This window comes from Nelumbo lutea, chromosome 1 (genome assembly GCF_056320005.1).
Source record: "Nelumbo lutea isolate HS-2025 chromosome 1, American lotus-T2T, whole genome shotgun sequence".
Classification (NCBI taxonomy): domain Eukaryota; kingdom Viridiplantae; phylum Streptophyta; class Magnoliopsida; order Proteales; family Nelumbonaceae; genus Nelumbo; species Nelumbo lutea.
In genome coordinates this window covers 166,947,688-166,974,888 of record NC_142684.1, presented here as the reverse complement: position 1 = coordinate 166,974,888, position 27,201 = coordinate 166,947,688, and the positions used below count along the sequence as shown (strand labels likewise).

Here is a 27,201-nt window from a genome sequence, read left to right as displayed (position 1 = left end):
CCCAGCCCCAGATATCCAATATTGTTTTTCCCAAACAGCCAAAAAGTTTCATCCCGGCCTCCGGTCCCTGTGTGGTCTCTCAAGCGGTTCAAGAATATCAAATATACAGCCCAATACATGTAATAATTTGTGAGAAGTTATTACATTAGTATTATCATCGGGACCAACCACAATGGGACCTTATAAAATATACATTCTTTTGTCCTATAATGCGACTCTAACCCCACAGGCTGGCCCGTTGACAATAACTCAGCGTCCTACAAGATTGACCCCTACAATTATGGTTTTCAAAATCAGATCGGACCGGATGGTTAGATAAAAAAAAATTAAGAATCGGTCATCTGATCTGTTGTATTTTTCTAAAAATCGTTTTTTTTCCCTAAAACTGTTAATTTTGGTGTGCTAAATCGATCAACTAATCGTTTGAATAGTTTTAACCATTTTTCAATTTTTTTATATTTTTATTTTTTTGTTAGAACGGGTCAGTCGTTCAAGTCGAACGGCCTAACCGTTCGAACCGGTAACCAGACCCTGACCAGTTCGGTCACCAGTTTGTTTTGCGACAAAGGCCCCTTGTATAATGATCGTAAGACCAAGAACCCCTTCCATTAGCCTTCTGTTTAAAAACTCCGTTACAATATTTTTTTATCCCCATATTCCTCTTATACATACTGTTCATCTTCCCACACCTTTGTTTCTCTTTTTCCCTCTCTCTGCTCTCTCTCTCCCGATCTCTCTTTTCATCCTTCTCTGCCAATCGGTCGGGGTATCAAGCTGTCGAGCTGCAACAAACATCATAATATAACGATCAGTATCGACTAGATATGTAATCTCTTGTAGAGAGTCAAAGATAACCTTCCCCTCCCCCTTTCAGTTGGGAAGCGAACCATCAACAGTGATTTGAATCACCTTACCATGGAGGAAGGCAGCAAGACTCCCTTTAGACATGAAATCAAAGACGAGAAGCTTAGGTCCCAAATAATATATATGCCCTCAGTGCCAAGAGATCGGGGTGACAAGTCTTGCCCAGGGTGTTAACCTCGACCTCGAACGCCCTCTGAGTCTTGGCAATCTTCTCCCTCAACCTCTTTACGCTACTTGAACGGTGCAAGGAAGTACAGCCCTCGGATTGAAGATGAATAAAAGTGACACCGTTACATGTCTTGTCAATCTTCTACTCCTTAATTCTTATATATTTACAAAGGAAAAGACAAAAAGAAGAAAAATTCATTCAACGTGTCTAATAACAAAGTGTGGGAGATTTCAGATAACCATCTTAAAAAGGGGGGATGGGATGAGGGAGGGGGGAAATACGAAGCTTGCGTTGCACCGACTCTCCACTTTATTCTTCCATTCCATGGCCCCCACCTCAATAGTCTCTGTTTTCATTTTTCCTTGGACTACTCTTCTTCCACTATTTCTAACCCTTCATCTCTTCTTTCTCTCGGAGCATTGTTCCGTTGTTCCGACAACAACTTGTTGATGGCCCTTTCAGAGCTCCAGCTCCCTGCGTAGCAATGGCCACTATTTGTTCGTTCCTTCTTTAGCAAATTCGTCGCTCTGGATCTCCCTTTTGTCCATTTGAGTTGCTTCATTTCACCACCGTAGACGGTCCCTCATCGAAAAAGCGAAAGGGGGAGATTTTCATCACCAGTCGATACTGATCGTTATATTATGATCTCGAGGGCCTGATACCTCCATCGGTTGGCAGACAAGGATGAAAAGCGATATCAAGGGAGAGAGAGAGAGCAGAAAGAAATGTGAAAAAGGTCGGAAAGATGAACAGTATTTATAAGGGTAGAACAACGGTGTTTTTGGATGGAAGGCTAACAGAATAAGATCTTTATCTTACGATCATAATAGAGGGATATCTTTGTCACAAAATAAAGTATAGGGGGTCTTTTCTAGTATCATTAGGAGGGGGGGTGATTTTAACTCTATTAATAACATGGTGACGCTGTCTTCCTCTTTTTGGGCCCGTTAATCATACAAACGTATATAACGGGTTCTACAATGAATTATAGATAAACACATAATACATCAGTGTTTCCTACATATAAAGGTACCTTACAGGCCACGACACTTCCAACAGAAGCCAATTGACAACCCAACACTGTCATTGGCCAAAGTACACATTTAATCTAGTTGGTGCCGGGCTCATCTCAGCCTGGATATTAGATAAGTTAGATGTTTCTACTGTATGGGCCTGTACCACCAACAAGAGCTCGAAACGGGAGAAAGCCCAAGGTTTTGATCCGGAGAGTGGTTGAGGAACGAGGACCAACTCGACTATCATACTTTGTTGGGGCAGAGCCGATCCAACTCGACTGAACTCGGACTCTTATGGAGCAAACAACATTTCAATGCCATTTCTGACTTTTGATTTCTGACAAGGAAAATCAAGTCATGTCTAGCTTTTTATGGCCAGAATCAACCAAAAACATTTACTAATATGTTGCACCAATTCCATAAATACACCAGTTTGGTACTATCGACACTCTGAACGATCTGAACCGTTGGATATTTTCTCTCTCCCTTTGTTGCATCAGATCAAAAGAACGGAGTTGGAATTTCGTTTTCTCTTTCCCTCTCTCAGGAATCAAGCTCTCGCCGATCTTCGCCCCGTGCATAACTACATATGGGTAGTATAGATGTCCATGAGGAGGCGATCATGACATCACATCACATCACATATTTACATCCCCATCCACATACCATCCTGAATCCTCCACCCATTCCGTTTCCATTCCATCCATGCATTTATTCGCTGTGGGGATTACTGACGAGGGTGCGCAATGTGCATACACGAGACGAGACAGTGATCGCACGTGAGTGACTGGACCCACAGAAAGTGATGGTTGGGCAGTGCAACTGTGCAAGTGCTCACAGACGGAAAACGAGATGAGATGAGAGATCAAAGAGAATAGTCGGACGGCCGAAAGTAAAGAAAAAGAAATAAAGAAGGCGCTCTCTTACTTATACTTTACACGTGCAGATTCAACGTGGCTTACCATCGCATGATCTCATCTACAGATCTACTACAAAAACTGACCGCATCTGCTATTGTACGCTTGTAGTATATTATTAAAAGATTAGAGAGAGGAGGAGGAGAGTGTTTGTTCCGACTCCCGAGGCCACTCACCACGTCAACTTCAATGGGGCGTGACCGCCAACCAATCAGGATTCCCACATACTCCGTTGTCGGCAATTTTCCGACGAGTAATTTTCTCGCTATGTCCTTGGGTGGAAATTTCTTGTCAAAATATTTTCCCTTTCTTTTAATTTTTTTAGTTTATAAAAGACTCACTGCACGTACCCTCCCTGCAACTACAACACACACAATGGAGTCCGGACCCAGCAGGTCCGTGGTCCCTGCAACCGAGCTCATACACGTGCATATCCCCTGATCCACAATCTGTACAATCACACTACCATTCAACGGTTGCTATTATTCTATCAGACTGCGTTGGCTCTTGTGGGACCCAACACTTATTTTTTTACATTTACTGGGCAGCATCTAAACCATTGGATGATCTTTGAGATTTGCGAGTGAAAAGACCGAGGAGGAGGATGACGACGACGACGACGACCTCTGATGTAGAACAGAAGGCGTACCTACCGTCGTCGGAAGGCCGCTAGCTCGCACACAGCTCATAATTTGCCTCAGATAAAAATAACTTGAGTATGCTTGTGCTGTTCAGCAGTTCAGGGTTCCAGCTGTAGAGTATCCCCTTCATTATCCCTCGGACTCCAAACCGACCCAAGGTGAAGGCGCTGCTGGTTTGGTTTGGCTCGGTTTGGGTAGACCGAACACCAATCCAGCGGTGGATAGTTTCTGTGGGACCTTCAACACAATCTATAAGCAAATATAAACAAAGTGGGGTTAGCGTGATGGATTGGGCAATTGGACTGGATTCATGTATGCAACCCCACCATAGCTTATCTCTCTCTCTCTTGTTGATTCGGTCCTGTCGTACCAAAATCAGTCAGAGGATCCTTGTCATATTTGCGGCAGCCGGCAGGAGATCGTTTGGGCCGCTTCGCTTTTCCGTTCTTCGTTTGGACTCACAAAAATGAAAGTAGCTTTCTTTTACCCTGTGGATAGATGCAAAAACCAACAATTCAGCCTGCGTCTTAAGGCCCACGAACTAGTATCTAGATGTTAGTCCGGCCCACCTAACCTAAGGGTCTGACCGCAGAACAGCCAGCTAGCCATGTGATCTCTGCATTATATTCGGAGCTTTCTAAAAGTTGTAATTGAACTTGTTTTCCACCCTCCAAATGAATGCGGCAAAAATACACAAATACTTTTCATCATTTCGACTTGATTTTTCTTTCCTCTCCATATTAGGACCCATTTAACAGTGTCTCTGGGCAACCGGATTGTATCTGAAACCGACCCGAGAAGAACTTCCCGCCATGCCACATCCCACGCCATCCCCTGAGCTCACACACGTGTCCATCGTATCTGGCTTGCGTCTTCGCGTCGTGTAAAAATTGAGAAGGGTAAGTAGGGAGACATCAGCAGAGAGAGAGAGAGAGAGAGAGAGAGAGAGAGAGAGAGAGAGAGAGAGAGAGAGGGCGGAGGCGGGGGAGTAAGTAAGACGTTACAGTCAAAGGGTAAACACAAAAAGGAGCGGAGCATCGGCTTTGACCGTGTGGTCTTGGAGGTGGGACCCAAATGCGCCGGTAAAGCAAATGGCCGAAACCCTACGGCTGGTGGGCGCCGCATGTCAGAAACTCACCTCCTCGATTCCTTCTGCCACTTTATGCCGCCACGTTTGGTTCTTTCTCTCACCAACTGTGGGCCCCGCTTTCACCCGGATCTGCAATCACAGTGCGCGCCTCACGCAGACCTCACATGTCCTGGCCGCACATCGGAATCTTCCGTCCCTGAATTTATTATTTATGAGAGATGCTCCCTGATGTGGCTGTGCGGTTGGTGTGAGGCGCGCCTTATAAGGAGCAGATTCCAATTCCCCTCTAATCTTTCTGCTGCCCCACCCTTTCTATTTTTCCGTCCGCGTACGGCGCTTTTGCCGCTCGGCTTTTCTTTTTAGGCACTGGGTTGCCTGCCTGCCTCCCCCTCCCTCCTGCCTCGGATAAGTTTGGCATTTTCTGTCATTCTCGAAAATCTCGGGGCTATTACTGTCATTTGAACCAAACATTCAGATTTAAGAATTAAAGACTGCTCTTGAGACAGTTTCTTTCATGAGCAATTAGTACTCTTAATATTGAACGAAATTAAAATTGATGCTTTGAGATCTTGATAAAGCATGCTAATATTCTAAAGAAAAGAAGCTATTTCGACTCGTCCAATGACCGAACCGACGAGGGATCGTTCAGACCAACCATCAGTGAAGGTACTACTACAATTAGACGCCACTGTACATGACTTTCGTGGACAAACGAGTCAGAGAACATCGATCGAGTGTGGTTAGAGACGTTAGAAAGTAACAAGTAGCAGAAATGCACAACTACAAACGCAAAGATCTTCGGTTAAAATTTTTCTTGCTTCCTCTGATCGCATATCAAGATTCCTTCATCTGTACATAAAAAGGAAATTAGATCCAAATCCCGGAGGGCGAAAGATGAAACAACAAAGGTCAAAAGCTGTAAAAAAGACGGTGCCGGAATCTTCGACGACAATGAGACCTTTCCCGGCGGTAACACGTTAAAATCTCTCCACAGACAATTCAAGCCGTCAGATCAGAAGAGAGGGGGTGGAAGGTTGAGATCGAAGGACAAAGGCTTCTTCTCCCCTTTTATTGCCTTCTTTTCCTGTTCGCTCCTCATCAACACCTCCACAGCCTCAAACTTATAACCGGGAAATTCCGAAACCGACGGCATCCCCGCCGAACCTCCGGCCTGATGAAACACATTCCGTTCACCGGAGGAGACATAGGCACTCCGCCACTGCTGAAGATGCTTCTGGAACGTAGTGGAAGAAGCAGCAGAGGTGGCGACACCTCCGCAGCCAAAGTTAGTCTTAGCCTTCGGCCCTCGGAGATTCCTGGCGGCCTCGTCATAAGCTCTGGCCGCCTCCTCCGCGGTGTCGAAGGTTCCCAGCCATTTCCTAGTCTTCTTCCACGGATCGCGTATCTCCGCAGCGAACCTTCCCCACGGACGCTTACGCACGCCTCTGAAATGAGTCTCCTTAACCGGCACAACTGCCACGGGTTCCTTCTGAACGCCGGCGACGCCCTCCTTACGCAGGTGCAGAGTATCCACCGCCATTCTCCGCCTAAGAAAACGAGGTTTGCCTGAAAGGGAAAAACTACACCCTCGAAGAAGTTGAGAGATAGCGAGAGGGAAAAGAGTGAAAGAGAATGGAGAGAGCCGAGCCGGATGGAGGGTGTGGAAAAGGAGGCAAGTAGGGGATATTTATAGCGGGTTAGATGGTCTTTGTTAAGGCCGACAGGGATTTCTTGTTATTTTGGGTTTTATAAATTTTTTTGAATTTTTATTTTTTAACCGTCGCATGGCAATAAGGGAATGCGTGCATGCATAGGGGCTGCATTAAATCAGGGATGGATTTCGCATGCGGCTTGACGCTTGAGCATCTACATCCCCGTTTTCTCGTGGATTTCTCGGGGCGAACCGGCGATCCCGGTCTTGGTTTTTCTTCTCTTTTTTTATTTGTTCAATGGTAGTGTTGGATGAAATGACATCATAACCCCTGCGGCTGCGGGCACGAGATATCTGAGACTGAGGGATGGGCTCGTCTCGTGGCGGTCCCCGAGTCCCACATAGGAGACCTCTGGGTCCTTGAGGTGGCCGTGATTACTGGTTTGCTTCCTTCAAGGAATGCTAACCTAGTTCCATCTATGTCCTATCACCTATGTTATTGACTCCTACCAAAAGCTATATTAGGCCCAATTTCCCTAGGGTGACGACAAACGGTTTTCTCCTTAATTTTGTGAGATTGATATAAATTATGTTATGGGTACTTTCATAACCTATAATTTTTTTTCAATTTAAATGCTTTTTTTACAACGATTTATCACAATATACTTCACTGTTTCAACCATGTTGTTTCTACATACTCTTTCTTTTGGTGTCAATTTTTTTTTTAACTAATTTAAAATGTGAAATAATCTATTCTCTTTTGGCTGTGTCACAAGTAGATGTGTTTTAGATCATGTTATATCCATTTTACTTGATCCACATTAAAATGGGTGGGTTTGGGTGAGATACAAGTGGGTGAATCGGCTGGGTTTGGATGGATTATAAGTGGGGTGAGTGGGTTTGAGTGTGTCAAGTGAATTGGATCAGAAGTTGCCACCCTACATCTAACTATAAAATAGAAAGAGGTAATCATGATACGTGAGAATTAAAAATGGTCCTACTTGCTTGAGGAGAGAACAGGAAGGAACCACCACTACAATTATTTTACTAAAGCTGTCTTTGGTTGCAATGTAAATAAATTTGCACTGATGTGAAATTATAGTAGTGCAAAGGATTCTTGACCTATTTTTGTTTCGAATGTTAACTTATTTTGTTTGATTGCAATACAAATGAAATAAATTAAGACATGGAGAAGAATAAAGCAAAACCCAAAATAAAATTAAATAAGTATTTGCATTTTTTTCATTTGTACTAATGTAAATAAAATTGCACTGCAACCAAATACAGCCTAAGACTCAATTTGTCTGCAATGTAAACTTCAATTGCACTCGTGTAAATGCATGGAAGTGTAAATAGATATTCTGATTCACTATTTTTGCTTTAGTTTTGGTTTTGTCATATTTGTTTTTGAGAAGTAAAACAGGAAGTAGAATGGTGTAGTCCCCACCATTTGGAAAAGAATAACAAAAGTAGGAAGCAAAATGATGTAGTCCTCATTTTATACAAGAGAATTGAGTTAGAAGGAAGGTGATGCAAGTTTTTCATCAATTTTTGGAATGCAAGATTTGTATTACCAATGGATGCAAATGAAACAATAAATACAGATTTTGAATTAAGCAAGAGTGCAAATCATGATTTCAAAGATGCAAAACTGAATTAAGTGTAATATTTATATCTGATTCAAACTTGCACTACGAACAAATTAATAGAACCTAAGCCTTTTTTTAACTGTTGTCATGCAAATCTCATTTATATTGGTGTAAATGCATAGGTCTGCAAAATGGGTTGAACCTAAGTTCACGTTTACTTTTGCTTCAAGTTTTACTTTGTTTTATTTGCCTATGATGTGTAAAACGGGAAGTAAAATGATAAATGCCCTCTCCATATGAAAGAGAATAAAGATAGGAAGAAGGTTGTTCATTTGAGAATATTGAAACCGTAAGTCAGATCTCAGATAATGTGGTCCCCAGACTCCCCACTCTATAAGAGAGAATTAGGGTAAAAGGAAAGTGGTGAAAATTTAATTTGCATTGATTTTCGTGATGAAAAACTGCTTTATCAATGAATACAAATGAGACAAGAAAAAAAAGTCCAATTTTTCATTAATTAGGAATGCAATTCATAATTACAAATATACAGATGTGCATCTGAAATCCTGAATAAGGTATAAAATTTGTAGTCAATTTGGATTCATGCTGCAAACAAACAGAACCAAGAACCAAAGATAGATGAAAACCAATACGTGAATAGAAAACGATTTTTTTTTTTTGTTGTTAGATTTAAGGATGTCAGTGGTTAGGTTAAAGTGATAAACCCACACAGCCACACTAATTATATCAGCCTTAATTGGATTTACAGCTGAACCTGGCTATAATATTTTTGGCTTAATGTAGGTGTTCTGTACATGGGACGGGTTGGGTTGGGTTCGATGCCCCACAGACCTGATGACATCCTTAGTTAGATGGTTAAATGGACTAAATGATTCAAACATCCGGTCTGATTTAGTTTCAAAAGATTTCATATATCCGTGAACATGTTTACATGTTTATTGTCAATTCATGCACGCTTATTCAAATTGCCCGAAGGAAGATGTGTGCACCATTTTACTTTCTTTCATAAGTTTGGCATTTCTCATTACGGCGAAAAGCTATCATCTGTTTCTCATCTCATAAGTCCATATGAAAATGATTTTGAAATCGCCACGTGGTAAGTTGGGCCACACGCCACTAGAGCTGACTGCTCTGGACCACCACTACCTATAATACTCCAAACCGTTCACTAGCAACTTGGTAGGCCATAGGCCCTACAACGTCCCGTTTCGTAAACTGTTCCGTTCAACCATGCTGCTGAAGATGGCACCAATTTCGAGGTCGATGGTCCACATTGACTCCCTATTCGCACTCTAGCTGAATAATGAGGTTGCCGTAGCTTCAATACGTCCCCTAGTGGAAGTGTTGAACAACGAAATCCTAGGGCTATTATTGTAATTTTACGAATCCCCGATACACTCTCTTCTGTTGCACAACCAATACAAAATCTCGCGATAAATAAAAGCCGCGAGATAATCTTGCAATCTGGTCGGTGGACCCGGAGGATCACAGTAAAACGAAAAACTTTTTTTACTGCGAGTCTTCGACACGTTTTAGCTCTTTGTACTTTTAATTAATTAATAATAAAATAATATAAATTCCAATTTAGAAAACTGATCTTTACATAATAAATGCCGGCTTGTCCGCCTCTTCAATTGTTTATTATTTTTGTTCAATTAAAATAATATTTTAGTTAATATCGTCAGATCAAGTTTTATTCTTTAATCTGGATTCGACGGCGCCGGCAGATCACCGCATGGTTCCATGTCATCATGCATGATGATGATGATGATGTTATGGTGCAGATAAGATGGGAATCATGGGAGGATATATTTCCCTTTCTTTGTTGAGGGAGGGGTGAGTTTGAATGAGAGACATCAAACATGTATCCAGTAGTACAAGCAGGGGTCATGCATACAATTCGGCGTTGGAAATGGTGGTCCCTAACTGTCTCCGTTACTGACACCTGTCCGGGCCCCCTTCCTTTGGAGCTGCTGGTGCTGCTGCCTGCAGACTCGTCCTCTCAACCCGGACGCTGACACCAGCCATACTCCTCCTCGTCTGTACTCTAGACACGTTGAGAAGATAAAGAACAGTTTCTCAATTACTGAAACACCCTCACCTATACCATTTAAATGTCGCTGATAGAGCAGTGGGGCCACGGGTTATTTTGGTAACTTGAGTTTGTCCAACGTTCCAACTTCGTCCTGAAGCGAAATAAGTGTAGAAGAGAAGCGGGAATCACGAGAGGAAAGGAGATAGAAGAGTCGGCTGGGTTCTCGTGGACGATGCGCCGTAATGCGTGGCACGTGACAGAAACAGCTGGAGCAGAGTTCAAGGGCGTAAATGAAGGAACTGGCGCAAACAAACTCGCTGGGGAGGCTGCCCAACCCACTGAGTTGGGCACCCGGGCCAACACGTGCACAGAGCTGGCGGGATTCGAGGACGTGAAATCGCGTGCGTCGGCGGGAAGGGAAAATGCTTTTATGGTCTGGATGTGCTGTTTCACTGTTTGCATACCGGTTTCAATCAGGGCAAATCCATGCCCACACCGTCTAACAGCCTTTTTCAACCTTATATTCGGATTTCGGAATATCTCCCTATGGAATAAAACATTTAAGTATGAAAATATTCTTAAACCAAGGCGGTAAAGACTGTTCCAACAAAATCTGCCCTGACTGAAACCGAACTCATATCAATATGGCAAAATGATAAATTTTATTAAATTAAAATTACATATTAATATTTTTTATAGCCATGCATTGTGACTATTTCTATATTTATATTTTTTTATTCATATAAATATATTCTCAATGTACATTTGTAAGGGGCTTTGAAGACAATATAAGAATGGTTTCGTGATAATGGAAATTGAGATCGTATATGCTATTCATAAGTTGTTCGTACTAAAGATGTCAACGGTATTTGAAAATCTGAATTTAAATTCAAAATACAACATAATTAAATTGGATAATTTGAATATTTAACCATCAAATTCGGATATTCTATTTATATTGAATAGTTAATCGGATTTGAATTCGGATATTCTATTTATATTGAATAGTTAATCGAATTTGAATTCGGATATGACCTGATTCGATTCGATAAATATCCGAATTCAACTAATCGGTTACTTCATTCTTATATATAATATATAAAATTTTTAAATATTTTATATATTAATTAAATTATATAAATAATTTATATCTTTATATAATTTATATAGATAAAATATTTATTTTATATATTTATTAATTACCTAAAATAATTAATTAGTTGAATTCAAATGGAATTGAATATTCGAATATTTAATCGGACTCGAATTCGAATATTGATTTTCAATATCCATCATATATCAAATCGAATTCGAATATCAAAATTTTTTATTCTGATTTGAATTCGATCCGTTTACACCCCCTAGTTCTTACATTTCTAGAAAAACGATTTATATTTGCACATACTAAGTAGATGGTCTAGCATATGGTGGAAAATAGCACTAATAACACTGTTCTGGCTTGGTATCTTTATAGCTACAAGGATTAACAGCTCAATGGAAACAAATGGCAAAGAAGAACAGTAATAGCTCAATGGTTTCAAAGATGGTATTACTAAATATCTAAACCTAAGTCAAAACACCATTCAATAGTAGGGAGAGGAGATAGAGACATCAAATTTTCCTCTTGGTATTTTTGGAGATGAACAAAACAAAAGATTTTGCATAAGCATATGGTACTTGACCTATGGTGCATTGGGGATAAAGGGTTTGATATTCGCATGTTGTAGTTACAAGGATTTGATTTGGTAATGAAAAAGGGAGCAAGAACTTAACTTAAAAAATCATCATAAGATGACCAAAGAGGTAGAACAAGTGGTATGAATGGCAATGGAAAAGGGATTTGGAGGAGAAAGATGAGGTCATTGTTTTCAATTTGCCACTGACTTGGATGATAGGACTGTTTGGCATTGGAACCATCCAAACAATCTGTTTGTTTTACCCCAAACTTTGTCCTTGACCAAAAACCATTGAATTAGTCAGTGATATATTGGTCTCGACAATTGAATTGTTGATCCATTCAACTATTTCTTGTTGTTTTTTAATTTTTTATTTTTTTAGTTGGAATGGACTGTGCATTCAAATTGTATGGTTGAACTATCGACCTAGTAATTGATGACCAAAACGGTTTCATTTTCAGATCGATTTTTAAGACCTTGGTTGAGGGTTAATATTTTTTTTTCACGTTTAATAAAAGAATTTATGAAAGAAATAGTCTTAAAGATCTAACATGTTTGGTACCAAAACTAACCTAGCTTATTGAGATGGCGGGAAATGTCGAGTCATCGTCCAATCAGCAGGTTGCTTCCATGTGTCCGAGTGTTAATAGGTCAGGCCAAATTACCCATCATCAATTGCCCCCCACTCCCCGTGCCAGGAGTCCTGACATGGTGCGGGAGTTCATGACAAGCCTGGGAAAATTTGGCTCGGTCTTCGTCTTGGTCAAGGTCCGGTCTAGAGATTAGACCGTAATGACCCAACCAACTCAACCATAAAGCCAAATCGCGCATCGAGGACGCGTAGACATCACTCAGAATTATAAATTCCGTAGGTGTCAAAATGCACGTTCAACCAATTTCGACCTCGAGAGTCATGTGACCACTCTAATGGGAGTCATTGGATCAAGTTGATCTAAGTCGTTCGTGATCAACTATAGAGACTATAAATACTTAAATAAGGGCCTTGGGGACCCATTCACTTTGTCTTAATCTGAATTCCCGCTTTCCGGTGGTCGCGTGCCAGTTTCAAGGTTAGCGGTTCATCTTTAGGTGGGAGTGCAACTGAAAAAAAAAATGCAAATTTCGGTTTAATTTTGTTTTGGATTTTACTTTATTCTTCTTTAGGTTTTGTTTTACTTCATTTGTACTGCAACCAAACAAACTAAGGTGAAATTTGAAACAAAAATAAATCAAAATTTACACCCAAAACATTTATATTGCCATAGTTTTGCATCAGAGCAAAGAAGTTTGCACTACAACCAAACACAACCTTAGGAAAAAAATAGTTTGTTAGTATTGAATTGCATGTGAAATATAAACAAAAAATTATTTATGCAACCTTTTAATGAGCCCGGGTTTCTTGAAAGAAAAAAAATGTGCAAACACCCTACGAGAATAGGCATTCATCTACACATCGAAAATATTTTCCACCCTTTTTATGTATGTATTTGAAACTGTGGGCGTTTATTCATAACATTTTGTACTTGATTTGTTTGCAAAACCAAGAAAAGTAATAATAGACCCGCTTATTAACACTTAGGAACCATTAGGCACCACATTAGCAAAACAATGAAGTTTTCCCCAATGGTAGGTGTGCACATAAATTAAGGCATGCTTTTGCAATTCTCTATGTGTACGGATCCACATAATGGGGAAATGCTGAAGTGGTGCCTATGTGGCAGTGTTTATTTAATAAACACCCACTGTTCCAAATACTGCCTATATTTAATTTGATGTGGCACAATCCGGCTGCTCCCTACTGGATATGATCTGGTTGCCAGCAATGATGAGAACTGGGTTCCTAAAAGAAATGAGTCAGAGATCCCGGGGTGGCCCACCTAGCGAGGATACTCTGATGGCTAAGTTAGAGCACAGTGATAATAGAGAGCTTGAAGATGATAACAGTGAGAGAGCTATAGAGTGAAGATTACACACACAACAATAATAATCGAATGTCCCTCGCCCCTGGGAGGCGGAGTCTTTATATACTGGGGTCCATGCGGGTTGGTGGAATAGTTACCGGATCCAAACTATGATAGGACTTGCTTGCGTGTTAGGTGGGCGAAACGCCGTCAAATGGTAATATTGTCCCATTCTGTCAAACGGTAATACTATCACATGCCGTCAAACGGTAATATTGTCCCTTCCTATTAGAACCGGGGAGTTGGTGAACTAATGTGACCGTTACGAGGTACGGCCTAGTAGGATACAGAGTATTATGGTGTGCTCCTCGAGGTTGCCATTTCGGAGGTCTGAACGGTAGACAAGTCACCTATAGGATATCGGGTTGTTTGATGGCGAGCTGACTAGTAGCGAGCTCCTCGAGCTTGTGCTCCTTAGGCCTACCCTGACACGAAGGCCGAAGTGCACTTGGACCGAGGTGATCCATCGGTCCGGGTATGATCTGTAACGAACTTGGTTTTGTTGTGTCGCGATCTGGTACCGAGACATTCTTAGCTCGAAGTGACTTTAGTTCGGGGTACTAGCTTACCCGAGCTCGCTTTGTAGCGAACTGATTTATGCTGAGTTGTCACTCGTATTGAGTCACGTCCACGTGCCAATCTGATCACGTCAAGTTGTCGCTTATGCGGGGTCACTTCCACGTGTCTCCCTATCATGAGGTCGGGCCAAATTTTTCTTCATCAATTGCTCCCACTCCTCGAGTTAGGGGTCTTGACCTTGTTCGGGGAGTTCACGATACGCCAAGTGGATTTGGCTCAAAGTCTAGGTGCTCTATTAGATGGATCGCATGCAGTTCACGCGCAGACGCCAAGCGACCTATAGGTTCTTGTGCATGGCCTGCACGTGGTCCATGATGCTCTCTTTCACGATCAGAAGATAACCCTCTGGTGCAATATCCGCTCCCATGGGCGTAGATGAACTTTCTGGCTCCTAGGGGCGAGCTCCCTCGTGATGAACCTCGTCCATGACCGCCTTGGGGGCAGCAAATCGGTCCTCTTCCTGGGGAGGCAAGGTGCAGACTGGCTCCACGATTACAACTTCAGGAGAGAGATCGACCTCCTGGCGCGGTCTCTTCGAAGTCCTCTTCCTTCCCTTCTGGGAGCTCCTCATAAGGCTTTCTGCTTTGACCGGCATGGTAGCTGCAAAAATGAAAAGTAAGATTAGCCACGAACTCATCAGAACCTTAAAAAAACAAAAAACTCAAGGCGACCTACCAGGACTCAAGCCGGCCTGCATAAGCTTGTCTTCAGACGACACCAATTGATGTGGCGTAATCTGGTTGCTCCCTGCTGGATATGATATGGCTGCCAGCAACGATGAGAACTAGATTCCTGAAAGAAATGAGTCAGAGATCCCGGGGTGGCTCACCCGGTGAGGATACTCCGATGGCTAAATTAGAGCACAGTGATAATAGAGAGCTTGAAGACGATAACAATGAGAGAGCTAGAGAATGAAGATTACACACACAACAATAATAATCAAACATACCTCGCCCCTGGGGGGGGGGGGCGGAGTCTTTATATACTGGGGTCCATGTGGGTTGGTGGAATAGTTACCGGATCCCAACTATGATGGGACTTGCTTGCGTGTTATGTGAACGAAATGCCGTCAAACGGTAATACTGTCCCATTCTATCAAACAGTAATACTGTCACACGCCGTCAAATGGTAATATTGTCCATTTCTATCAGAACCGAGGAGTTGGTGAAGTAAAGTGACCGTTATGAGGCACGACCGGGTAGGATACAAAGTATTGTGGTGTGCTCCTCGAGGTTGCCATTTCGGAGGTCTGAACGATAGGCGATTCGCCTGTAGGATATCGGGTTGTTTGATGGTGAGCTGACTGGTAGCGAACTCCTCGAGCTTGTGCTCCTTAGGTATGCCCTGACACGAATGCCGAAGTGCCCTTGAACCGAGGTGATCCATCAGTCCAAGTACGATCTGTAACGAACTTGGTTTCATTTTGTCCCAATCTGGTACCAAGACGATCTTAGCTCGAAGTGACTTATAGTTCGGGGTACCAGCTTACCCGAGCTCGCTTTGTAGCGAGCTAATTTATGTTGAGTTGTCACTCATGTTGAGTCACATCCACGTGCCGATCTGATCATGTTGAGTTGTTGCTTATGCGGGGTCACTTCCACGTGTCTCCCTGTCATGAGGTCAGGCCAAATTCTCCTTCATCATAATTCATGTGATGTTTGCATTTTCACACCGCCTATCTATATATATATATATATATATATATATATATATATATATATATATATATATATGTTGGGGATGTTTGTTTCCACTGGCGTTAGTGCCACATAGGCGTTGGCGTTTATAATAGATGAAGCAAAATGAAACAATTATTTGGTTTCATCGTTTATTAAATAAATGGTAGAAAACTGAAATGCTTTGATTTTTGTGCATATGGTATTTGGGAAAATATCAAATTCTTGTTTCCCCCAATGTCTCAACATTTCTTGAGACCAATTGCTGATGTGACACACTTTAATGAGTATTAATATGAGGTAGAGAGTAAAAACGTTTAAAGTAAAATTCAACCAAACAACAAAAACAAAAATATTAAAAGTGAAAAAGTATAAATAAATGTTTAAAATGAAAACGTACAAATAAACACCCTATCCACAAACGCCCACGGAACCTTATTTATTTGAGTAAAAGATTTAAACCGCCTATGAAGTTTCTCTTAAATACTGAAACATCCCTTTTCTTTTTAAATTGGACTAACATCCCCTATAATGCGATGTCATCAAACAAAAACCTCCCCTCGATCCCTTATGAACATGAGGATATGCATTGGTTAAAATTTTTTGAAACCCATTTTTTCCCTTTACTATTTTACTACTTCTTCACATGCTATAAAAACCAACCTCCTGGAGCTTTCTCTTGGTAGAAGTAAATAATTTGCCCCTCGTTTAATTTTTTTTTTTTAATTAAGACACATGGAAGTAGTATGTTAGAGATTTCCATATATATTATTTAATGGAGATTCTCTTCAATGGCTCAACCCAAAGGTTTTTAAAACCGACCGAATAACGAATTGGTCAGGGGTCCAGTTCTCGGGTTGAACGGTCCAATCATTCGAATCGAACGATTGGCCCATTATGATAAAAAAAAATGGTAAAAACCATCCGAATGATTCAAACAGTTAGCCACTTGAGTCAGCGGCTTGCTAATCAAAACCAATGATTTTTGAAGAAAATTCAGTTTTGGAGAAAAACAAAAACCGATCACCTGACCGGTTTCAGTTTTTCCAGTCCAACCGTCCAATACGATCCAATTTTGAAAACCATGACTCAACCTAAGATCTTCCATACCCATAAGGGGCATACCAATCAAAAACAGGGAGAGTCTTGACTAGCCTCCGCCCCATACACCCTTATACCACTTCCCATAAAGATAATGACAGAAGATTATTCATGACAACAATACCAAACACAACGCATGCTATAGGATTTTCTTAGCGATACCAAAGTCCCAAATACAAACTACGTCATTATAACCTCTCTTCATTGTTTACTGAGACGACAATTTGGAGAGAGTTGGTTGTCATTAAAGGTTTAGGCTCAATTTAGAAAGAGTACAAATATAAATATATACAATATAAATACATACAAAATAATACAAATTACAAGATTTTACGCTCTACATATTTGTATTTATACTCTTTCCAAATCAAAATAGAGTCTTAATATCACAACCATTGGTGGCATGCTTGAGTTCATCGTAGAAAGACGTGGTAACAATGGGAACAAACATGTCAATAAGGTCTTTAGTTTCAGACAGTCAAGTCTCAAAGGAGTCAACAATCATGATATTGGATTCCACTGTTTTGAAAATTTAAAGAATTAACCAGGGTAAAATAGACTTTTTGAGGATTTTGTTAGATATAAATATATAATTTTAAAAGAATAAGTTTTAGTCCAATTTGAAAAGTGAGGGAAGGTCTCAATATCGGTTTCAGCTGCCTGAAAAAAAAAAAGCCGAGAACCATGTGGCTGTACAAATGTGCAAGAAGACAAAAATGTCCCTAATAGGTGACAATTAAAACATTGTCACCTATTGCCATTTTGGGCATTATTGCCTTTTTGGGTATCACTAACACGAGAATAATGCCCACTTATATGTTAGGGGACTTGCCATTCCTAATTCCCCCTCTCACCCTCTCTCTCTCTTTAAGGCCTCAGTTCTAAGTCCAACCTAAGTTTAGATTAAGGCTAAATTTGCTGACCCAGGCCCATTCGGTGCAGGTTGGATGGGCTCAAGTTGGGCTTACTCAAGTTGCATCTCTCTCTTTTTTGATAGATAAGTTGCATCTTTATTTGTGCTCGTCACTTGTCACCTCACAATAAATATGCGTAAACCAACACTTCTAATGAAGTCCCAAGGCTCAGTATGGGAAGAGTGCAAATGCAAATATGTTTGCCAAGCTGAGCAGGAAGAATTTCAACCATTTGGGGAGCGTCTCCCTAATACGGTAATACCTTTCCGGGCCGGGCCTGAACACAAAACTCAGGCCCAAGCCCGGAAAAAGAAGGAAAGCGAGTTTTCTCGTTTTCCCTTCCATCGTGTCGTCATCGAACGGCCGTTTCAGGGCGCTTCTTTCCATCTTCAACCTTCGTCTTCTCAGACAAGCGTTAGCAGAGGACAACTCCAAAGTTTCCTTCTTGTTTCCATGGCTTCCAAGAAGAAGGCGTCCGAAGGTATCGCTCTATTGTCCATGTACAATGACGAAGATGAGGACATGGAGGATCTCGACGAAGAAGAATAAGGAGAAGATGTAGAAAACAAAGAAGACGCGGTTGTTTCTGCATCTGCCCCTGAAGCCGCTGCTACTCCTCAGTATGAAGCTTCCCTTCCCAACGATAATTCGACCCCCCAAAGCGATAGGGCTGCAGCATGGACGCCGCAGCAGCCCCAAACGTCACTTCCACCCTCATCGTTGCATCAGGTTCCACCTCCACAGCATGCCAATCTCTCGGATGGTCAGGGAATAAAAAAGGGTCTTTGGCAATCGTCGATTACGCCCAAGACGAAACCACTATGTCTCCCGAAGCTGAGGTATTTGGTTCCTCAACATTTATAACCACAGATAACTTTTAACTTGATTATTTGTTTAATTGAGAACTGAATCATTGGTAAAGAGATCGTTGAGAAATTTAATTTGTAGAGTAGCGCTGGTGAACAGTGAACTTAGTCCCCGAGATTTTATCTTGTCTCTCTTTAATGTTCATATGATGGAAAGATTTGTCATTGCATCTTTGTTTTCAAATTGCAGGAAGGAGAAATAGTGAGTTCTGGTCGTGTCACGTTAGCGCTAGAGCTTCAAACTGTAAATGGTATGTAACAAAATAGTTGTCAAGGCGACGCCTAGGTGACAAGGCGCCCTTGGAGTCTTGCCTCGCCCAGTCGCCAAGTTTTGTGCACTATCTTATAAAATGCTTTTATATTTTTACTTTTTCGACATTATAATTATAAAATAGGCATTATTAAATTAGAATACTCATTTTATGTGTTTATGTATTAATTTCCTTTTATTATTCTCTTATTTATTAGGGTTTAATCAACACAAACATTGCTAACTGCTGTATTGGACCCATGGTTCAAAGTATCGATACCCCTCTGTATCAGCACTTGTAACGATACTCTCCCTATTTTTTATTTCTTTGATTTTTAATTTCATTTACATATATAATTTTTAAAAAATGGGTTACTAAATACACCTGTAAACATGTGTATTGGGGCGCCAAAGATACAATACAATACACCTGATACGGGGCGTATTGTATCGAAGTTTTGATCCTTGATTGAATTCTCAAAGAATTCAGAACCTAAACCAATAAGCAAGGGAAGAACTTAAAATTTTGTCTAATCAACACATTTTCTTCCTACAGATCTTCTTCTTCTTCTTCTTCCACCTTTTTTTCTTCTTTTCCTATAATAAAAGTAGGGGTTCAGCCCCTATATTTTTTGAATTTTCTTTCCTTTGTTCCTTTTCTTCTCATAAAATGTTGATTTTCTAAACTTAAAACATGAAATTTATACTTCTCTTATGAAAATTATGGATAATTATTAAGGAAAGATAGTTATAGAACTTAGGGAACTATATTTTGTTTTACTTAAAAAAAATCAATCGCCTAGGCGACTAGGCGACAAGGCGCCGCCTGTCGCCTAGCCTTGCCTTGGCGCCTTAAAAACTATTTGGACACATAGCTTGTTTCCTATGATGACTTGTTCTGTTATATTCCCAAATTCCAATATCCTTTCAATTTAAGTGTTGTGTTACCCCACCCTTTTCTTTGGATTAATAACAGAAGTTTTATTAAATTATGAGCTAGGAGTAGGTTTTCTTTTCCTTTGTAGCTTAGTTTTCTTTTTCTTTTTGCTAGAAGGAGAAATTTATAATTACTAAATAGGAAAAGCAGAAGATACTGACATAACCCTTTTTTCACTGGTAAGGTACTGAGATAACCATGTCTCTACCACTCCCTATTACATCCTCCAAGCACAATAACTGAACTTCTAAAGGGACACGGTGCCACTCCATATCCTGTTTACATTAGTCCTTGAGGCCAATTTAGGGGGTTTTGGTACCAACGAAAGCAAGGGTGTTTTGGAAAGTTGGTTTGTTTCATTTGACAAAGTCTTTAATTTTTACACACCATGCTTTGAAAAATGGGAGGAAACTACAAATCTTTATAGAAATATGGGGAAATGGTAGAGCAATTCCTACTACTGCTTACAGGAGTGATTTAATGTTCATCAATTACTTTCTAATTGTTGCTGCAAACACCTCAACAAAGGAAAATAGGATTGTCATTAAACAGAATGGACCGGCAAAATAGGATTCATGTAGCCAACCCCATATAGTTGGGATAAGGCTTGATTGATGGTGATAATGAAGATAAGGAAAGTCTGTGTCTCAACACCCCCAATACATGCATGCACAAAGAGCCTAAAAGTGGGAAGAGAGTATCCATCAAACAAAACTTGATAGGTTGAAGTTGTAATCATCCATAACTAGGTTAACCCATTGAACCACCCCCGTCATTTTTTATAAAACTGTGCCTTACTTTGGCATAGGCCCTATGCCCTAGGAAGGTCAACCTTCAAAGCCTTCCATCTCAGTTATCCTTTCTTTTTTCTTAAAAGAGTGAGTAGCCTCATTAGAACCACCCCCAAAACATTATTCATTCCTTAAATTATACAGTTCTACTATAATTGTATACAATTATACAGTTCTACTGTAATTGTATACATGAGTTCAATAAACGTGATTTACTTGTCTAGGAAGATGAATGGAAGAGAGCACCTGTGAACCCATCAGAACCAGGGACCTTGTCAGAGCAAGCCCCAAAATAGTAGATTTGATTTCTTCCTTAGAGAAAGTCTGTATTAAAGTCTTAAAGGCAAGTTATCTTCATCTGTTAAAAGCAGACTGGATGCAGCTCATCATTCAGAGACAAATAAAAGAGAGATTCTCAGTTTCTCACAAATATGAACTGAGTTAAATGATGAAGTTATGGTTAATTTAGTTAGTTTCCAATATTTCTGTGCTTTTATGATGTGAAGCTTAATATTCTCTCAGAAATGGGTACATGGCTGTGTTTTGATTGCCCTGATGTATCATAGTTCATAGACTGCATAGTTGCTGCAGCAAGACCGAACTCAAGAAGCAAACTTTACACCACCAAGTTCCAGAATAAGGATATCTACATATTGATGTAGTCAAGATTGTTCTACAAATGGCCATAAGAGGGTTTAATCTCGTACTTGCACCAAGCCACTCTTCATTTGGTGCTTTCGTTGGTGTTTGTGCACATGGATAAACCATCTCAGTTGACTCTCCCTCATCTAGTCACTAATTGAAGCTACTCCTAAATCCTCTGGTGCATTTGTTTCTGATTCTGTCTTTTCTAGTCTTGCCACCCACTCATCCATCTTAACATCCTCATCTCAGCCACACTCAATTTTTGAAGACAGTGTTTCTTCACTACATTGCACTATGTCTGAAATAGCAATGCCGGTCTTATAAGTGTCTTATAAAATTTCCTTTTGGTTTGAATCACCTCTGGGCAACACCCTCTTTATTTTCTCCCTCATCATGGATGATTGATCCAAGGTACTAGAAATGATTAGTTTGGGGTCAATAGTTTTTGAAGTTTAACACTATTACCCCCATATTTTCGATGATGAATCGTTGGTTCATCTTCTTGGAAGTGACTTCAACGTTTATGAAACCTTTGATGTCTAGATGAATCTTTTGAATGAACTTATTTAGAGATCTCTTGTTTTTTCCCTATTTTCTTTCATTTTCAATTTTTATTTGCATGTACAGGTAGCTTCCAGGAAAAATCACCTTCTGGAGCAATTCAAATCAAATCACCTCCAGGAACAGTTCAAATTTTAACACCAGGTATTCAAACAGCTCTCCCCCAAACATCAGAACAGCCAGAAACATTACAGTCAGATGATAGTGGCACAATGAATCCTACTATAATGGAGATTGAAGCTGCATCGGTTGAGGAAGCTGTTAGGGTTTCTGTAGAAGTACAGAAAGAAGTTGATCCGTTGGACAAGTTTCTTCCACCACCTCCAAAATCCAAATGCTCTGAGGAGCTGCAAGTCAGTCTTTGTTATCAATGAATATGTTTCATAGTAGCATTTGCTTTGGTAACTGGATGCATCAACCACACTATATATATATATATATATATATATATATATATATATATATATATATATATATATATATATATATATTTGAGAGGAGCTTAATTTTTCACAGGGTTGGAGATTTGAGTGCATGTTTTAGATAAACAGGGGGTACCCTTTATTCATAATGAAGGCTCTTTCAGAAAATAAAAGGCCTAAGGTAATGCATTTTTGTTGTTGTTTTGGGGAGGCTCCACTTTTAAGTATGTTCTTCTAAAAAGGCATGCCTAAATGACTGCTCTTTTCACAAAATAACCATTTTTATTTCAAACCATTCTTGAATTTATGCTGCCATATTAGATTATTGTGATTACCTGATGTGAGTCTGTTAATGTCAAAGTCTACAAAAACATATAGGAACACAAAATTAAGGTCTTTATTATGAGTATACAAAGTTATTCATTAATGGTTAAAATATAGTGAAGGTTTATTAGTTGCTATATGAATATAACATGTCACTTATTGGTTTTGAAGCTAATACCCAACTCCCTTGGCATGCCAATTTTAATATCTAGGTTTTAGCAATTCCCAGGATGTAATTAGAAAATAAAACTTGTTGAAACTGTGGCTGAGAGTGGCTATGTTGGATCTTTTGTTAGGGCAAATATCTTACTTTTCTTCTTCTTCTCAAAGTGGTAGTCAAGATGCAAGGGGTAATTTTTCTAGCTTTTTGATCTTTTAAAACTCCCTGTATTTCTTCTTACTGGCTGCAGGAAAAAATAAACCAATTCCTTGATATAAGAGAGATGGGAAAAGCTTCAATGCAGAAGTTCGCAATAGGAAGGACTATCGTAATCCTGACTTCTTGCTGCATGCAGTGAGGTATCAAGATATAGATCAGATAGGATCTTGCTTCAGTAAAGATGTGTTTGACCCTCATGGATATGACAAAAGCGACTACTATGATGAAATAGGTCATTAACAATTTCTCCTACACTTTTCTTTTCATGTTTATTTTTTCAGACATATCCTACATCTTTTATGCATTTCTTTAGTATTTCTCAGGTGGGCTTTTGACTTAAGTTAACATGTTATTGTCACCAAATAGTGCAAGCTCTCAAACTAAATTCATTAAGGCAAGTGATTTCATCTTAAATAGGTTGTCAATATATCCATGAAATCAAAAAGTGGTATATGTGAGGATCTGGGGGTAGAAGCACTAAGTAGGTGCTTTACAATTATCCCCTGCAGTTGAAATTTCTTAAGAAACCTTACAGTTTTGGATACATCTAAGAAAACCCAATAAATAGTATAGAATGGAATGGGTATATCATGGGTTTAAAGTGTGACTTTTTCTGGGATTATTTTAGTCTTTGGGAGTAGTTTTATTGATATTAGGGATTCTCTTCTAAGTGTACAAATAGGCCTGTCATATTTAGAAAAGAATAGAGTGGATACAGTGATTTAAAAAGCATGCCTAGGTGCATAGGCAAGGTGCATTTTAGGGTATGTGCCTCACCTAGGTCGCAGGCGCAGCACTTTCAAAAGGTATGCGCCTTGCACTTCAGCCTAGGCACGCACCTTTTGAAAATTTGCATGTTTTTCTATTTTTTTATGCCTATCAGCTGGGACTGGAGCGGAGAGAACCCCATCTTTGCTAATATTGTTCATTCATTCATCCTAATAAAAGATATTTTTAAAAGACAATTAAAATTATAAAATTATTTTTATAGGTATAAGAATGTAAGACCCTAATATGGACCTGTTTGGGTTTGCCTATGGGGTTTGGTACAAATGTGGCTTGTAAAATCAGGAATGCATAATGTTTAACATCATATTAGCTATTTGAAGTATTGCAATTGGAGGGAAAATAAAGAGATTGAGAGTTCTACATGCTTGAATATGTTTTATATGCTGTGCTTGATTTTTTTGAATTTTCATTTTAAATATGTTTTACATGTTATGTTTATGTATTTCAATTTGAGATAAAAGGCACATGCCTCTTGCCTCAGGCACAGAATGCCCCTTGTGCTTAATGGATATCTTCTCATAGTAAAGTCAATTGAATTATAAAAGAAAAGCGAAAGTATCAAGAGGTATGGAGGCTCTGTAACCCAGCAAAGCAATAGAAAGTAAGGAAGGGGGAAATCAACAAAGGGAAAATAATGACAGAAAACTATTCACCCATTGGCAGTTGTTTCTGCACATTCTAGCCCCTTCTTGCTAATACAGTCCCAGTGTAACTGTGTATCCTAACCCTGTATAATTCATCTTTTATCAGCTAGAGATTAGAGCACCATATTGACCTGGTATTCGGGTGTTTCTCGATCACATTCCATCTTTGCAATCAGGTTCCAACAGAAGTCCAAAAAATGGAAGGACAATTAGAGAGCTTGGTTTGGTGCCTTTAACCTCATGCTCTGAAACCATTCGAAGTGGCATTTCACATGATTTAGCATCAACTTATGCATAGAGCTTATTCTTATTGATGAGACATCTCACAAAATGAGTTCCACTTGACTTTATATTTGTCTTTCATAAACAGAAGCTGATATGAAATGTGAAATGGAGAGGAAGGAGCAAGAAAGGAAGAGGAGTCAAAAAATTGAATTTGTTGCTGGAGGTACACAACCTGGAACAGTTTCTGTAGCACCAAAAGTTAATATGATTCCAGGTCCTCTCTCCCTCCCCATCCCCCTTTTGTTAGTGTCCTTTTTTCCTCTTTTTGATGTTTATCAATTGTAATTTCTTGAAACCATGGAGCCACAAGTCACTCCTTGGCAAATTGTCATCATTTGCAGGTGTTTCAACTATTGCCTCTAGTGGATTGCATTCACTTCAACCTGCTTCAGATGCCATGACAAAGGACAGCAGGCCTAATAAAAATTCAAAATGGGACAAGGTCTTATATGAAAAAGTACCTAGTTTTTTCCCTAATAAAACCAAAATGGAAATCAATATATCCACACATTCTAATTGGTTTACTTGTGTTTTAGGTTGATGGTGATAGAAGACCAGATCCTGTATCTACAGCTGGGACTCATGCAGCACTGTTATCTGCTGCTAATGTGGGTGCTGGATATACTGCTTTTGCATGAGTTTCTCCTCTTACTATGTCATTCCTAAACCTTCTTTATTTGCTATTCAGAATATATGCATGTATAAAATACTCAAGTCTACGTGATAAATGGTGGTATCTTCACCCTAAACCATGTTAGGGATATAGTTGCTATGTGAGGTGTCTCTGATTTCTGCTTTTAACATGTCTCCTTATCCTTCTTATGGGATTGATCTAAACTCTAGTTTTTGAAGAGAGAATTACAAGTTTTCTCGAGGTTGAATCAATTTTGTAGTCAGGTCTCTTTAGTTTGCTAGAATTGCAGTGTCACCACCAACCTGCATAATTGAGCATTACTAGTATTACTTTTAAGTTCTGCCGGTTGCTGAAAATGAACAAGAGAAAGGGGGAATTTCTACAAATGCCATTTTCCAGTGTTGGTTTTGCAGCAGGGGAGGGGAAATGCTATGATTTCAAATCCCAAAATGAGAGATGCGGGCCCTTACTAAATTAGTCTGAACTCAATGAGAATTAAAAACAAGCAGTTAAGCGAGAGAAAGTATTTTTCTCATTCACATGACCAATGTTTTCAACCCTTTTTCGCTCTGCCAGTCAGACTGGTGACCTGATGATCCAGTTATAACTCTGCATCTGGTTAACATATAACCTGCAAGATTGCAAAAAACTGTTGATTTGGTTAATGACCCATTTACCCAGACGGTTGAACTATTGACTGACCTGTTGGACCTGTTTACTAGGTCATTGGTAGGCATTACCATCAGAGTGGCCAAGCTTTTGGGCCTATGACTTTAAGTATAAAATATTAAATTATATAATATTTTATAGTATATGACATAATAAAAAGACCATTGCCCAATGTTTGGTGCCAGCAATATAGGGTCATGGGAGGGGTATACTGGATACAGACCTAACCTTTGGCTTTTTTTTTTTTTTTTTTTTTGCACAAAGTGGCCAATTTCAGACTTGGACCCACATTCTCATGGACCCTATATCATGTCACATATGATATATCTATAAAATTAATGTTATTCTTTATAATAATATAAAATATCATATACAGTATGTACTACATGTTTCATATTATAATGTTCATATATAAATAATATGGTGTAGTGGCGGAGCCAGGAAATTTTTCTTTTCTAGTGAAGTCACACTTAAAAATGACACTAGAGAGGGAAAACATGAGTTGGGGTTTTTTCTTCTTTCTTTGTCTTCTTTTAGTTATCATTTAATTACCAAAATACCTCTACTCCTTTTATTTATTTGGCATTTCAAAATGTAGAAAAGTTTCTTTTTTTTTTCTTTTTTTTTTTTACATTTTCAACTGCCCAAATCATAGCTTAATTAGTCTAATAGTCTAAGGGTCCATTTGGTTCTCGGGAATAGGGGTCTGGAATCGGAATCAGAATGGTCCATTCCGATTGCAATTGTTTTGGTTTCGGAATCGGGATCTCATTCCCATTCCTGGTGGAATAGCATTCCCCCATTTGAGGAAATGGCCATTCCTTCCCCCTCTGGGAATGAGAATCCATTCCAGTCGATTCTGATTCTGATTCTAATTCCAGCCTGAACCAAACAAGCGGCAGGAATAGACCATTCTTATTCCGATTTCGATTCCAAAGGACTTCAATTCCAATTCCGATTCTGATTGTGAACCAAACAGGCCCTAAATAAAATGTCCAAATTGACACCCCCACCCTCTTATATTTTCTAACCTTACCGGGGTCAATATGGGAAAATGGGCTGAAATCATACATATAGTTCATGCCTTTTGAACTTCAATGGGGTC

The 27,201-nt window shown here is 39.7% G+C and overlaps 1 protein-coding gene, 1 long non-coding RNA gene and 1 pseudogene across 3 annotated transcripts; 1 reads left to right on the top strand and 2 right to left on the bottom strand.

Annotated features, from left to right (window-relative positions):
• Positions 1 to 578: 578 nt before the first annotated feature.
• On the bottom strand, positions 579 to 2,013 carry LOC148878989 (uncharacterized). The gene is made up of 2 exons (XR_016105418.1): positions 915 to 2,013; positions 579 to 782 (listed from the first exon to the last, which is right to left on the bottom strand). It is a non-coding gene; the product is annotated as an uncharacterized LOC148878989 (long non-coding RNA).
• A 3,481-nt stretch (positions 2,014 to 5,494) lies between these two features.
• On the bottom strand, positions 5,495 to 6,373 carry LOC148878988 (ethylene-responsive transcription factor 11-like). The gene has a single exon (XM_088960347.1). It carries the CDS (start codon positions 6,235 to 6,237, stop codon positions 5,710 to 5,712), a length of 528 nt encoding a protein of 175 aa, XP_088816473.1. The 5' UTR covers positions 6,238 to 6,373; the 3' UTR covers positions 5,495 to 5,709.
• Positions 6,374 to 18,055: 11,682 nt separating this feature from the next.
• On the top strand, positions 18,056 to 25,678 carry LOC148878987 (uncharacterized; annotated as a pseudogene). Its single transcript, XR_016104088.1, has 7 exons — positions 18,056 to 18,739; positions 18,957 to 19,017; positions 22,017 to 22,303; positions 23,107 to 23,307; positions 24,879 to 25,007; positions 25,135 to 25,235; positions 25,330 to 25,678. The product of XR_016104088.1 is annotated as an uncharacterized LOC148878987 (transcript).
• Positions 25,679 to 27,201: the final 1,523 nt, after the last annotated feature.